The following is a 14,517-nucleotide window of genomic DNA, read 5'->3' as shown; positions in this document are numbered from 1 at the left end:
AATGTTTTCCCTCCCTTCTCAAATTTTGTGTGCTCTGGAATGCCAGTCTCAACTTCTACACCTTGTCTAAAGTCTAGCTCTCCCCTGGGGACATTTCTCTGTTCATGGCCTTGAGTAGAGATTAGCTTCATCTTCCACATTCCATGAACCAGAGGGTTTTGCAGGTGGGTCTCTGTACTTCCTGTTTCCAAATGTCACTTTCAGGATCCTGTTTCATAGAAACCTCAGCCTTTGAGGATTCATGCCATTGAGGCATATCGCCATTTACTATTTTCCATAATCATTTGTTATCCTTCCAAAGCACTTCCCATCATTCACAGATCTTTTTCTGAGTGCTGCCATTACCATGAATTATTTCCATGTTTACATGAATAAACCAGATAACATCCTGGCCCCTTAATTCCTCATCTCCAGTGACCTCCTTCACACCAAATCAGCCACTCCCTTCCAAGGTTCCACTTAACATCCCAACTGCTCTATACTTGGCAATCACTCATGCAGACTTTCTGCTCTCTGAATATGCTACATTGTCTGTTACAAAATTTGTAGCAGATTAAACAGTTTTTAAAATAATTTCTTAAAATCAGGATTTGGGACATTATCAGAAATGTAACCTCCTTCCCTTTCCTGCCCAAGCATCATGCCCTTGTTTCTGATACTATCAAGTTTACTAATTATCTGATTTAAATTCAAGGACTCCCTGCTTGTGTGCTCCTTGCAGAAACAATGTGAAACAACCCAGGATCCGAAGAGGCAGGTCTCCACAGTTTGCCATTTCAAGGGTCTTAATATCTGTTGAGGTAAGTAAGACTTTGTGACATTCTTCAAATCATAGCGTTTGCATGCAGCTATTATAATCTACCTAGGTTTGCATGAATTGCTTCAAAGATTTGAAAAACAGAGAAGAAAAATGTCAAATTTACTTCACCTCAATAAGGATACTGTATCCCCTAAGGATTCAGTTACCGCAGACTGTTTGTCACTAACACTTTAAAAGAAGAAAACATTTGTAAGAATGCAAACATAAGAAATTGTTCATAAGGATAGTACTTTCCACACAGTCAAGTCAAATTTCAATTTATAAAAAGCATCTCTGGAAAGAAACTCTGGTAAAATTAGGACCTTTACAGTACACTACAACATGGCTCATTTTTGCCCAGATGTGCTTTCCAGAGACACCAAATCAACGTCTTTCCCAAACATAAGTTCAGCAGAGGTGATGCTGTAACTGAACATTCACAATATCACTCTTTCAGAAACTCTCTCAAGGAGCTTTATTAATATGAATTTCTTATCCTACCTAGCAGTCTTCAATTGAACTTTTTATAAAATTCTTCTCCTTTGCTATAGTTAAAATTAGCTCCAACAAACACAGCAGGACCATTTACAGCTTCATGCCTTCCTCTGGAATTGTTCCTCTCTACTGAAAGGACATTTCCTCTTCCACCCACCAGTAAATCATCCTTTGAGGCCCAGCTCCATGCTCACACTTTCTAGAAGCAGATCGTCAACTCCTTCAGCATTTAAGTCTATCAGTAAACTTCAACAACTAATTATGTAATGTCTGCTACTGTTTCTGTTTCAAGTCTATAAATCTTATTGCCTCAAACAGTTTATAAGCTTTGCCAAAAGAAAATATTTCTTTCATCTAGTACCGACAGCATAAGCATTTCATCTTTCCTAGCATTTGTCTGACTTCGAAATCACATTTTTGATCCTATCCTTGTTTTACTTGCATCTTATTGATTCTTGCTTTGAAACTGGTGAATGTGAGTCCCAGGATGGTTTTAATATTTGCTTGATTCTTAAACTTTACTCTGTCTCTAGCTTTTGGTTTTTCTCCTGGTGTCTAGTACCCTACAAGATTTAATGTATGTCTGGTAATGAACCAGGCATCAAAGATTCAAAGCTATTTATGAACTTTCAAAGAATTCTCCATCTAGAGAGAAATCTACAGGTAAACAGGTATGTTACTATCCAAGATAAGCCATCCTACAGAAGTATAACTTGGTGCTATGGGAATACAGGAAGTGACAAATGCTCAGAGCTCAGCTAGATTTCTTATAGGTGATCTTTAAGCTAGACTTTGAAGGGCAAACTTTGCCTCCAGCAAAGTCGACTTATCAAAATAGGTCTTAAAAACTGAGGTCAGTCCTGAGGTGTGACCAATGCCACATCCATCCAATTCAGACTCCAACTCCCACCTCTAAATCAGTAGTTAAGATGGGGGTTCACAGCGCTTAAGCCATGGTCCTGAGAAGAGAGTAATACTATATCCATACAGAGACCACAAGGATTTGACTATTTGGCCTTGGGAGGAATGGACCATAGGTTCATTAGAAAAGATCTCTATAATGGTAGATTTTATTGTCTTCAATAAAGTTAGTTTCTAAAGCCAAAGCAAAAGATAAAAGTCAATTCTGCAAAAGTTACCCTCGAAAAAATCCCTAAAGAAGAAATAATTTTAGAAATTGAATTCTTTTCTCCCAATATGTAGGAATGACACAGCCTGCTTCCTTCCAACACTGGAGCAAATCAGTGTCTGCACTTGTCCACCAGATGAAGAGTTAGCTTGCCCTGAGACAAGATGAAGGGCTTCCCTGGTGGCTCAGTGGTAAAGAATCTGCTTGCCAATGCAGGAGACACAGGAGAGGCGGGTTTGATCCCTGAGATGGGAAGATCCCCTGGGATCCCCCTGGCATGCAACCCACTCCAGTATTCTTGCCTGGAGAATGCCATGGACAGAGGAGCCTGGTGGGCTACAGTACACAGGGTCACAAAGAGTTGGACACCACTGAAGCGACTGAGCACGCATGCATGCACAGAGAAGATGAACAATATTTTAACATATCAGAATAACCCTCAGTGCAACAGTCACATGAGGGCATGTAGGATTTGAGAACTAAGGGACACAGATGATTCAGGCTTCCAGCCTCAATATTGTTCTAGAGCTCATATTCCCTGAGAACAGTAAAGGATATCACACTATCTACACAGTACTGTTTTCTCTCTACTCTTGCTTAGCATATGCAACAGAATTTGCATAAGCCATGATGTAACTCTACAGTACTTCCAAATATACAAATGTTAGTCATCAGTAAGACAATATACCTACTGCTCAAAAATTATTTTTATTAATAAGAGCTCACTACCATCACTTTTACACAGATATTACATTCATAAGACAAAAATGTACTAATGAATTTACAAACCTTTTTCCTGTATCCAAATTAGCTTCAGTTGCCAATTCAACATCTTTACCATTAGGTTTATCTTCAGAATATGTTGTTCTTGCTCTTTTAGTTTCCACTACTTTTGCTGCTGCCTTAAAAAAACAGGGATGTGGGAGAGGAAGGAATGCAATAAGCCATTAAAAACAAATAGTATTAAATCAAGCCTTCTAGTTATTTGATAGTTATAACAAAAGTATCTCTTTACAGACCAATAAAGGGCAGTGTATTGTTTCCCCAAGTAACTGTGACATGACCGTCAGCCACCTGCTTGGTTTATAAGCATCATGGAGAAGGGCTTTTCTTGTAAATGTACTTGATACACACAACGCGCTGCAGAATATTTTTTTCCCCTTTGAGTGTGCTGGGTCTTAGTTGAGGTATGTGGGATCTTTAGTTGTGGCCTGTGGGATCTAGATCCCTGACCAGGGATTGAACCCTGGTCCCCCTACTTTGGGAGTGCAGAGCCTTAGACACTGGATCACCAGGGAAGGCCCTATAGACAATTTTAAGATAAAAGTTTACTTAAAGAAAAAATAAAATGAAAAAAGATTCTAGGTATTTCAAAATGAAACTGTCTCAAATTAATCAATGCTCCAATATAACATATTACAACTTTCTGGAGCTAAGACAGGATAAAATGTGATTAAAAAAAAAAAATGTCTGTAGTAGCCCTTCTTCAGTCCAACTTGACTTTTCCCAAAAATATGCTAAGATTTTCTTTTAAATTTAATTAAATTAAAACTATTTCTTTTTCACTTATTTTTCATTTCATTTTGGTAAGTTTTCCCCTCAACTTTTTATTGTGAAAATTTTCCTCAAGACTTACTTTGAAAAGCTGAAATACTACATAGATCAGAAATAAACTTTCTTTTAGATGCACTAACTGTAACATTTCACCACACTATTCCATAAAATCACTAACTAAATTTCTGATTAGTTTTTAAGGATTTCTATTTCAAGTATTCTCCTTTATTATAACAATGTAAGTCTATGTTTAGAGCTTCTCTGAAATACACATACCTTCATTAGAAATGTTGATGACTTTTCATTTAGCACACAACTCACATAACTCTTAATTTTCTCCATCATGTGGTTGTAGCTGAAGTGTTGAAAAAAGGAATGGAATGTATCTTTCTGAGAGATTATCGTAAGTAATTTCCTTTTAAAAGGCTAAAGAAAACAGAAGAAACAAATCACAAATAAGATACTAGAAATTCTGTCATATTGTTTAGCTGAAGAAAGTCAGTAAACCAAAACTCAAGATTTTACAAATTCTCCCATTTTAAATGCCTACCAATATGTTTTTGACAAAAAAATATTCTATATTTTACATATATACAAAAGGATTAAAATAACTTATAAACCTAAATATCTATGATCAAGTTTAAGAAATAAAACATTATTTATTCAATCGAAGTCTGATTATCATAATCTGATGGCACTCCTTGTCCTTCCTGGCCTTCTTCTCAAGATAAGCAGTATCCTGAATTTAGAACTTAGCATATCCATGCATTCCTTTATACTTGTACTACATATGTATGCATCCATAAACAATGTATAGTACTGTTTAGCATGGTTTTAACTTTATACAAATGGTGTTATACTATGTGTATTCTTCTGAAACTTTCTCTATTCTGCTCAACTCCAGGTTTATGATATTTATCCACACTGATTTGATACTTATAGAATTACTAGTTACTTTCACTGTTAAATAGTATTCTATTGATAAAAAATACCACTTATTCATCTTTCCTTCCAGCCTGTGTAAGTATTTAGGCTATTTTCTATTTCCACAATTCTATTAAACATTTTTCAACATGTCTTCTTGTAAACAGCACAAATTTTTCTTAGTTCTTTCAATGCTGATTGCATAATTAAGCTATAAAGCTTAAAAAAAATTTTACTTCTCAAGCTCTATCTCAGAGCAATTTTCACAGTTGGGCCTGAATTTTTTTTTTGTTTTTATTTTTTAAATGAAGCTTCATGACTTTAAAAGCACACAGTGAAAGTAAGAACAGCTACTCTAGGGTATTTATCTAGAAGTGGAATTGCTGGAATGCATGCTTATAAATTTGCTAAAATACTCTTTGAAGCTTAAGTACCAATTTATAGTCCTGAGAAGAAGGTATAGCAGTGCTATAATTTCTCCACATTTTGAGCCAACTGTTGGTGTTCTAAGACATTTTAATCATTGCCACTCTGAGGTACAGAAAATGTTATTTCAAAATATTACTTGGTGCAAGCGTGGTGCGTGTTTAAGTCGCTACAGCTGCGTCTGACTGTTTTCAGCTCTGTGGACTGTAGCCCACCAGGTTCCTCTGTTCATGGGATTCTCCAGGCAAGAACACTGTAGTGGGCTGCCATGCCCTGCTCCAGCGGATCTTCCCGACCCAGGGACAGAACTGTCTCTCCTGCGGCTCCTGCATTTCAGGTGGATTCTTTACTGCTAAGCCACTAGGGTAGCCCATATTACTTGGTACTGCCCTAATAACAAGTATTAGTGAGGTTAGCATTTTCTCTTTATGTTTACTGGCCATAAAATTTCCTCTTCTGTGAAGTACAAGCAGAGTGGAGTTTTTAGTCACCTCACAGTGCTAAGGCAAAAAAGTTAAGGCAAGGAACCCAATAAACATCAGGTTTTCAGCTGAAATCTCTGGAGGAGTACATCCTAGGAACAGGGGCAAATCAGAGATAGAATGAGCCTTACTAAAAGCTCTGTTTCTCAATGAATTAAAGTGGTTTCCCTCTCCCCATACCAGTATGTGAAAAGGTACTCAGCTTCATTAATCATCAAAGAAACAGAAATTAAAACCCAATAAGGTAGTACTACCTCACTGCTAGAATGACTAATACTTGCCAGAGTGACTAAAATGAAAACCACAGACATGGTCTGTGAAGCAACTGGAACTCTCTCACACTGCTGAAAGAACTGATACTGCTACTTTGGAAAACTGTTTCACCTTATCTACTAAAACAATATGTGCATCTATTTATAACCTATCAAATCTATTCCTAAGTATTATCCAACAGAGACACATATATTTGCTGTACAAAAGGCATGTAAAGGAATCTAACGGCCTGGAAATAACTCAAATGTCCATCAACAATACAATGGATAAACTGTGGTATGTTCCTACAATGGCGCAATGAGAATAAGCAAACAATTGTTACAAGCAATGCAGTGGATCTTTCTGACAAACAGAAACCTGCTATATGATTATATTATATAAAGTTCAGAAATAAGTAAAGCTAATCTTGGATGTTACATGTTAGGAGAGGGGTTATTCTTGAGAAGGTGGGAAGGACAGTGACTAGAGAGTGCTGGTAATGTTCTGTTTCTTGATCTAAGAGGTCATCACACAAAGGGTGTTCCTTTTGCGAAAATATATCTACTTACGCTATACGTATTCTTCTAAAGGTATGCCATTGTTCAATTAAAAGTTTACTAGAAACTGTATAAAACTATCTTTACTTCTTCGATAAGCTTACTTGATTCCTACAACACTTTGTTTTTAAATACTTAAAAATTAACTTCTATTGACCTTAATATTACACATACACAGAAAGATTAGTGATCACATAAGAAACCATCAGAAAAACAGGCAAGTTACAATGCATTCTTCCATACCTGTGCTGCTCAATACGGCAGCCACTAGTCATGGAGTCCTTGAAATGTGTGAGCCCTGAGTTTAGACTTAAGTGTAAAATACACCTCAGATTTCAAAGACTTCGTATAGCTGTTGCTCAGTATTGGTAGGGAATTGGCCCCAGAACTCCCCTCTGATACCAAAATCCAAGGATGCTCAAGCCTTCTATATATATAAAATTGTGCAGTATTTGCATATAACCTACACACATCCTTCTGTAAACTTTAAATATATCTAGATAACCTATAAAACCTAACACAATGTAAATGCTAGGTAAATAGTTACCAGAGTGTGGCAAATTCACATTTTTCTTTTTGAAACATTTTGGAACTTTTCCCCCTAAATATTTTCCATCTGCAGTTGGTTGAATCCCTGGATATGGAACCCAGGATACAGAGGGCTGACTGTCCAAAAAAGGGAGTGCAAAATACCTCACCAATGCTTTTTCACATGGATTGCTAAAAAAAATTAGCTTCACTTGTTTCTTATTTTTTTAATGTGGCCACTAGAAAATTTAAAAATCACACCACTGGCATTACATTTCTATTGAACTACACTTTTTTTTTTTTTTAAAAACTATACTGTTTAAAAGAGAAAGCATTTCTTTTCCCTCCCAATGTTCTTTCAATTTTTCTTATTCCACATAACCAGCTCTAAAATTCTAATGTAAATAATTACCGTGTAAGAATTTGGGTCACCAAATACTCTTTCAAAGACTTCTTCTGCTTCCTTAAAATTGCCATTTTCCATGCAAACGGCTATAGCCTAAAAATCAGAATGACAAATACATACCTTAGATTCCTTTTTAAAATATCTAATTGCTGTTTAATATTAAAATAACTCAGGTAAGGTCTAAACTACTTCATCTAAAATATTCTTATACAATTTAACAATTTTGATTTGATAAATGATATATAATAGCTTTTCAAAGATGAAGTAACTGTGGTCCAAAAAGACATGAAATTTTTCACTGGCCTCTTCTATTTAATTATTAATAAATTAGAAGTTACATTATATATACTGAGGACTCACCAAAATAATAATTTTAAACAAAAGGGAAATAAGACAGGAGGCAGATGGATGGTATCTGAGATGATTAGGAGAGAGATTATATATAGATATATATATATAAAATTTGTCATTTAGGAGCCTAGGAAAATCACTAATAGAAACCCAGGAAGCCAGATGCTTTTGAATAAGCATTTTATAAACAGGCCTTTTTTATTTCCCCCAATTGATTAAAAAAAAAGAAAACAAAACTATTTTGTATTTGGGTAAAGTCAGCAAAAACAAGACCGGGAGCTGACCGTGGCTCAGATCATGAATTCATTATTGAAAAATTCAGACTTAAATGGAAGAAGGTAGGGAAAACCATTAGACCATCCAGGTATGACCTAAATCAAATCCCTTATGATTATACAGTGGAAGTGACAAATAGATTCAAGGGATTAGATCTGATAAATGGAGTGCAGAAGAACTATGAACAGAGGTTCATGCAACTGTACAGGAGGCAGTGATCAAGACCATTTCCAAGAAAAAGAAATGCAAAAAGGCAAAATGGTTGTCTGAGGAGGCCTTACAAATAGCTGAGAAAAGAAGAGAAGCAAAAGGCAAAGAAGAAAAGGAAAGATATACCCATTTGAATGCAGGGTTCCAAAGAATAGCAAGGAGAGATAAGAAACCTTTCCTATGTGATCAATGCAAAGAAATGGAGGAAAACAATAAAATGGGAAAGACTAGAGATCTCTTCAAGAAAATTAGAGATACCAAGAGAGCATTTCATGCAAAGATGGGCTCAATAAAGGACAGAAACAATACGGACCTAACAGAAGCAGAAGATATTAAGAAGAGGTAGAAAGAAAACTCAGAAGGACTATACAAAAAAGATCTCCACTACCCAGATAACCATGATGGTGTGATCACTTACCTAGAGTCAGACATCCTGGAATGTGAAGTCAAGTGGGCCTTAGGAAGCATCACTACGAACAAAGTCAGTGGAGGTGATGGAATTCCAGCTGAGCTATTTCAAATCCTAAAAGACGATGCTGTGAAAGTGCTGCACTCCATATGGCAGTGAATTTGGAAAACTCAGCAGTGGCCAAAGGACTGGAAAAGGTCAGTTTTCATTCTAATCCCAAAGAAAGGCAATGCCAAAGAATGCTCAAACTATCACAAAATTTTGCATTCATCTCACACACTAGCAAAATAACACTGAAAATTCTCCAAGCTAGGCTTCAACAGTACATGAACTGTGAACTTCCAGATGTTCAAGCTGGATTCAGAAAAGGCAGAGGAACCAGAGATCAAATTGCCAACATTGGCTAGATCATAGAAAAAGCAAGAGAATTCCAGAAAAACATCTACTTCTGCTATACTGACTACTTCTGCCAAAGCCTTTGACGGTGTGGATCACAAGAAACTGGAAAACTCAAGAGATGAGAATACCAGACCACTTGACCTGCCTCCTGAGAAATCTGTGTGCAGGTCAGTTAGAACTGGACATGGAACAAGGGACTGGTTCCAAATTGGGAAAGGGGCACAACAAGGCTGTATATCGTCACCCTGCTTATTTAACTTATATGCAGAGCACATCATGCGAAATGCTGGGTTGGATGAAGCACAAGCTGGAATCAAGGTTGCCGGGAAAAATATCAACAACCTCAGATGCAGATACCACCACCCTTATGACAGAAAGCAAAGAGGAACTAAAGAGCCTCTTTAGTTGAAAGTGATGAAAGTGAAAGAGTAAAGTGAAAAAGCTGGCTTAAAACTCAACATTCAAAAAACTAAAATCATGGCATCCGGTCCCATCACTTCAAGGCAAACAAATGGGGAAACAACAGAAAGTGACAGACTTTATTTTCTTGGGCTCCAAGATTACTGCAGATGGTTACTGCACCATGAAACTAAAAGGTGCTTGCTCCTTGGAAGAAAAGCTACGACCAACCTAGACAGCATTATTAAAAAGCAGAGACGTTACTTTGACAACAAAGAACTGTCTAGTCAAAGCTATTGTTTTTCCAGTTGTCATGTATAGATGTGAGAGGTGGACCATCAAGAAAGCTGAGCGCCAAAGAATTGATGCTTTTGAACTGTGGTGTTGGAGAAGACTCTTGAGAGTTCCTTGAACACAAGGAGATCAAACCAGTCCATCCTAAAGGAAATCAATCCTAAATATTCACTGGAACGACTGATGCTCAAGCTGAAGCTCTAGTACTTTGGCCACCTGATTGGGAAGAAGTGACTCATTTGAAAAGACCCTGATGCTCAGAATGATTGAAGGAAGGAGAAGGGGACAATAGAGGATGAGATGGTTGGATGGTATCACCGACTCGATGGACATGAGTTTAAGCAAGCTCCGAGAGTTGGTGATGGACAGGGAAGCCTGGTGTGCTGTAGAACTGGGAAAGACTGATGGCAGGAGGAGAAGGGGACGACATAGGATGAGACGGTTGGATGGCATCACTGACTCGATGGACATGAGTTTGAACGAGTTGATGACGGACAGGGAAGCCTGCGGGCTGCAGTTTATGGGGTCAAAAAGAGAGACTGAACTGACTGACTGATGAAAGTACTTAGAACAATATCTTCAAATAGTAAGCAATATATTATTACATGTTTGCTATGTATTTCACAGTAACTTGCTCAACTTTATACTAGCAAATTTAACAAAGGCTGCTTCACCTTGACCTCCAAAAGTTTGGGATAACATGATAGATCCCTTTGGCCTGAGTTGAAATTCTTAAAAGCAGCAGTCATGTTTTTGCCCATTTTCTTCAGGCTTAATTCTACTTGACAGTCACCACACGATCAATGATTAATTCTTGAGAAGGTGTGACACCACCTGGATTTTAGTTTAACTATGAAAATCTTGAGAACGTGCTTTCCTGTAAGCAAAACATATTTTCCCTTCTATCTTTGGATGGTTTTCTTTAGTTTCTCACTCTTCAACAGGCTACTTGTAAAATTCTCTATATAGTTAAAATTTTACATTCTCTCTTTTTAGTTTTACATTCTCTTAATCACAAAAATCCATTTCATTTTCTATCATTTGATAACCTTGAGTGGAAGAGCACAAATCACTGGTGTTTTTAAGTTTAGTGATCTTTAAATAGATCTGATGCACTGTAGCCCGCCAGCCTCCTCTGACCATGAACACTGGAACGGGTTACCATTTCTTACTCCAGGGGATCTTTCCAACCCAGGGATCAAACCCATGTCTCTTGCATCTCCTGCATTGGCAGGTGGATTCTTTATCACTTACGCCACCTGGGAAGCCCCTATTTTCCAAAGTGGGGGCAATATGCACTTAGGTAACAAACATTAACTCCAGTTCTTAGAGTTCATGTCAAATTTCTAAAGAGAATAATTATATTGAATTTTACTAAAGGTTCATTGTCCAACAGTAGCTCTTAAGTTTCTTTAAATGTCATGCTTTTATTTTCTAGGAAAATAATAATTATAAACACAAAGAATACTCATACCTGAATTTTAATTAAATTCTCTATTTCTTCATGAAGCTTGTCATGTTCCTTTTCAATTGAAGCCCAAATCATCAGGGCTGATTCCAAGGGTGTAATTCGTTCATCACTTTCAAACTGTGCATCTTTTAAACCAAAATAAAAACAAGTACCTTAGAAAACTATGAAGAACTTTGTCAATTTTTTATAAATTACTTTCTTTAAATATTGACTGATTGTATTCTATTTGCCAGGCACTGCTCTTATATATGCCAGTTTAGGAAAGATTTTTCAAGTTAATTTCCTCATTAAAATCAACTTAAAATAGAAAATGCTAGACGAGTTCACAAAACATTTGAAGCTTTTCTCTACTAAAATATTTATTTTAAGGACTTCCTTGGTGGTCCAGTAGTTGAGAATCTGTCTTACAATGCAGGGGACTCAAGTCTGATCCCTGGTTTAGGACCTGGGATCCCATGTGTTGTGGGGCAGCTAAGCCCACATACCACAGGTACTGGGCCCGCACTGAAACTAGAGAAAGCCCACGCATGCAACAAGAGAAGCCTGTGCACCACAACAAAGACCCAGAGCAGCCAATATATATACATATGGGTTGATTTTAAGAGCTGAAAGAAACATTTTATATAAGGTATCACAGTAACAGAATACTTAAATAAGTCTAACTGCAGTGTAACAAACCTCAAATAGAAATCTGATCTTAGCATATACTAACTGAAATCCTTATTATATATTTTGTAGATATTTGAAACAGGCATTCAGGTTCTCTCTACTAAGATTCTTCCAATTATAAAGGCTTAAAAATCTAAGGAGTCATTGTTTTACTCCTCTTTCTCATCACTGTATCTGTTGCAATATATCATACAGTGGTTGTAAAAACTTCGGAGTTTATTCCAGACTCTATCACTTATCATCTTTAGGATGCTGAAAACCTATTTCACCTCTCTAAGTCTCAGTTTTCTCACCTATAAAATGGCACAATTGTAAATACCATGTGAATATTTAATGAGATAATATTTGTACTACTGTTAAACTTTCTAAAAATAGAATTTTGATCAGGTTATCCTCATGAAACACTCACTGTGGCTGATAACTACTTAACAAATTACACACAAACTTCTCATTTTGAAATTCAGAACCTTCACCATGTATGTCTTACATGTCTTGCACCTCTAATCGCTAATCTATTCACTAAGTATATATTACAGCTCATTTCAATACTCATCTTTCCTAAGAAGTTTTTCTTGATTGACATTATCCAACCCTTCTTGCTAATCTACCTTCCTTCTTATAAATGTGACATACAAAAAAACTGTATGTATGTTAGATCTTAACTTAAAAAACTTTACAGTGTAGAAAAATAAGTATTGTATATTAACACATATATATGGAATCTAGAAAAATGGTACAGATGAACCTACTTGCAGGGCAGGAATAGAGACTCAGATACAGAGAACAGACAGATGGACACAGCAGGGGAAGGAGAGGGTGGAACAAATGGAGAGCAGCACTGAAATACACACATTACCATGTATAAAACAGACAGCTAATGAGAAGTTGCTATATAGTGCAGGGAGCTCAGGCTGGTGCTATGTGACAACCTAGAGGCATGGGATAAGTTGGGAGGTGGGAGGGAGGAGACTTGTATCCCTATGGCTGATTCACATTGTTGCATGGCAGAAACCAACACAACATCGTAAAGCAATTAGGCCTCAATTAGAAATAGATAAATCCAAAAGAAAAATGATAAAAAAACTTTACAGTATAGACTTTCACTTTGAGGTAGGATGATGACACTGCAGCAGGGCAACACTCTCACTATGACCAGAAAAAAAAAATGAGGACAAACTGCAAAATCATGTTGCTGAAGACAGGAAAGAGCTGTGGAAGCTCTGAGAACTAGGTGGAATACATCCTAGAAAGAGATTCCCTCTCAGGTGAGCTGATGATTCACAGCTCTTTTCCTCCCTGGGCTCATTCGCTGAAAAGGCTGAAGATCCAGTGTGCTCCAGGCAGGGAGGCTTTACTGGGGGTAAGAGGAAGAAGAGCTTCTGGTGGTTACCTTGGGGCTAGCATGGTGGACTGGAAACTAAAGGAACTGAAAATACATGGCTAGCTTTTCCCCACAAAGCTTTTGCTGAGTTCTGGGCCAGTGCAGGAAGCTGGGGTGGAAAGTATGGAAAACTTCCAGTTGCGTAGATCTTAAGATAAAGTCCCATGAGAGGGTGGAGCGTGCCATAAACAAAAGTTTCCCCTTTAAGACATTTGCCATATTTTAAAATCAGGTGGAGCAGGAGACTATAAAGTTAATACGGCAGCCACTAGCTATATATAATTACTGAACAGTTAAAATAAAGGTGGTAAAATATCTCGTTTTATATCAATCATATGTTGACATATATTTTAGAAATACCGGGTTAAATAAGACATTGCTAAAATTCTACCTATTTCTACTTTACTTAATATAGCTATTAGAAAAGTTCTGATTATATATGAGGCATACTTTGGGCTTCCCAGGTGGCACTAGTGTAAAAGAACCTGCCTGCCAATGCAAGAGATATAAGAGACTCTGGATCGACCCCAGGGTGGGAAAGGACCTTGGAGAAGGGCAAGGCAACTCACTCTAGTATTCTTGCCTGGAGAATCCCAAGGACAGAGGAACCTGGTGGGCTACAGTCCACAGGGTTGCAAAGAGTCAGACACAACTGAGTCAGCTTAGCTCGCATGCATGTGGCCTACTTTATATTTCTATTAGGCAGTGATGCTATACAGCAACCACTAAAAAAATAAGCAGAAGGGTTATATATAGCTGAAAATCCAATATAAATTAAAATGAAATTTTAAATGCTGCCTGAAATATACTGATTCTTGTTCACTAACCCCAGCCTATTATATCTAAGATGTGCTCTGGGGAACTTCAAGATTAAACCATGGAGTCACACACAAAATAGGAAATTTTTTTACCCTTTTTTGATATCTTAAAGATATTAGTCATTTGGACTATGGTAACTTTGTGGTGACTCTTATTACTGTCACACATTACTAGCAACCATCATATTTGTAACCTCTTGTTGAGCTTATTTCAGCACTTATTCAATAAAGGAATATGACTTAAACTATAATATCTCTTTCTCTTGTCCTCATTTATTCTAGATTGTA

General features: G+C 37.0%; 1 protein-coding gene across 4 annotated transcripts in view; it reads right to left on the bottom strand.

The window, feature by feature from the left end:
- Nucleotides 1–14,517, bottom strand: part of TERF1 (telomeric repeat binding factor 1) — a 40,503-nt gene that overhangs the window by 16,576 nt on the left and 9,410 nt on the right. For 2 of the 4 annotated variants that reach the window (XM_043483655.1, XM_043483654.1), the window contains exons 3-7: nucleotides 11,365–11,486; nucleotides 7,559–7,645; nucleotides 4,254–4,403; nucleotides 3,213–3,325; nucleotides 929–988 (exon numbers count right to left, since the gene is read on the bottom strand). In XM_043483655.1, the coding sequence (XP_043339590.1) occupies nucleotides 929–988; nucleotides 3,213–3,325; nucleotides 4,254–4,403; nucleotides 7,559–7,645; nucleotides 11,365–11,486 (532 nt within the window). The remainder of the gene's footprint in view (nucleotides 1–928; nucleotides 989–3,212; nucleotides 3,326–4,253; nucleotides 4,404–7,558; nucleotides 7,646–11,364; nucleotides 11,487–14,517) is intronic. The other 2 variants (XM_043483658.1, XM_043483657.1) reach the window with 1 other exon arrangement.

Source organism: Cervus canadensis, chromosome 12, assembly GCF_019320065.1.
Source record: "Cervus canadensis isolate Bull #8, Minnesota chromosome 12, ASM1932006v1, whole genome shotgun sequence".
In the NCBI taxonomy this organism is placed as follows: domain Eukaryota; kingdom Metazoa; phylum Chordata; class Mammalia; order Artiodactyla; family Cervidae; genus Cervus; species Cervus canadensis.
The sequence above is the reverse complement of the archived record's forward strand: the minus strand, read 5'-3'. Positions and strand labels throughout refer to the sequence as shown.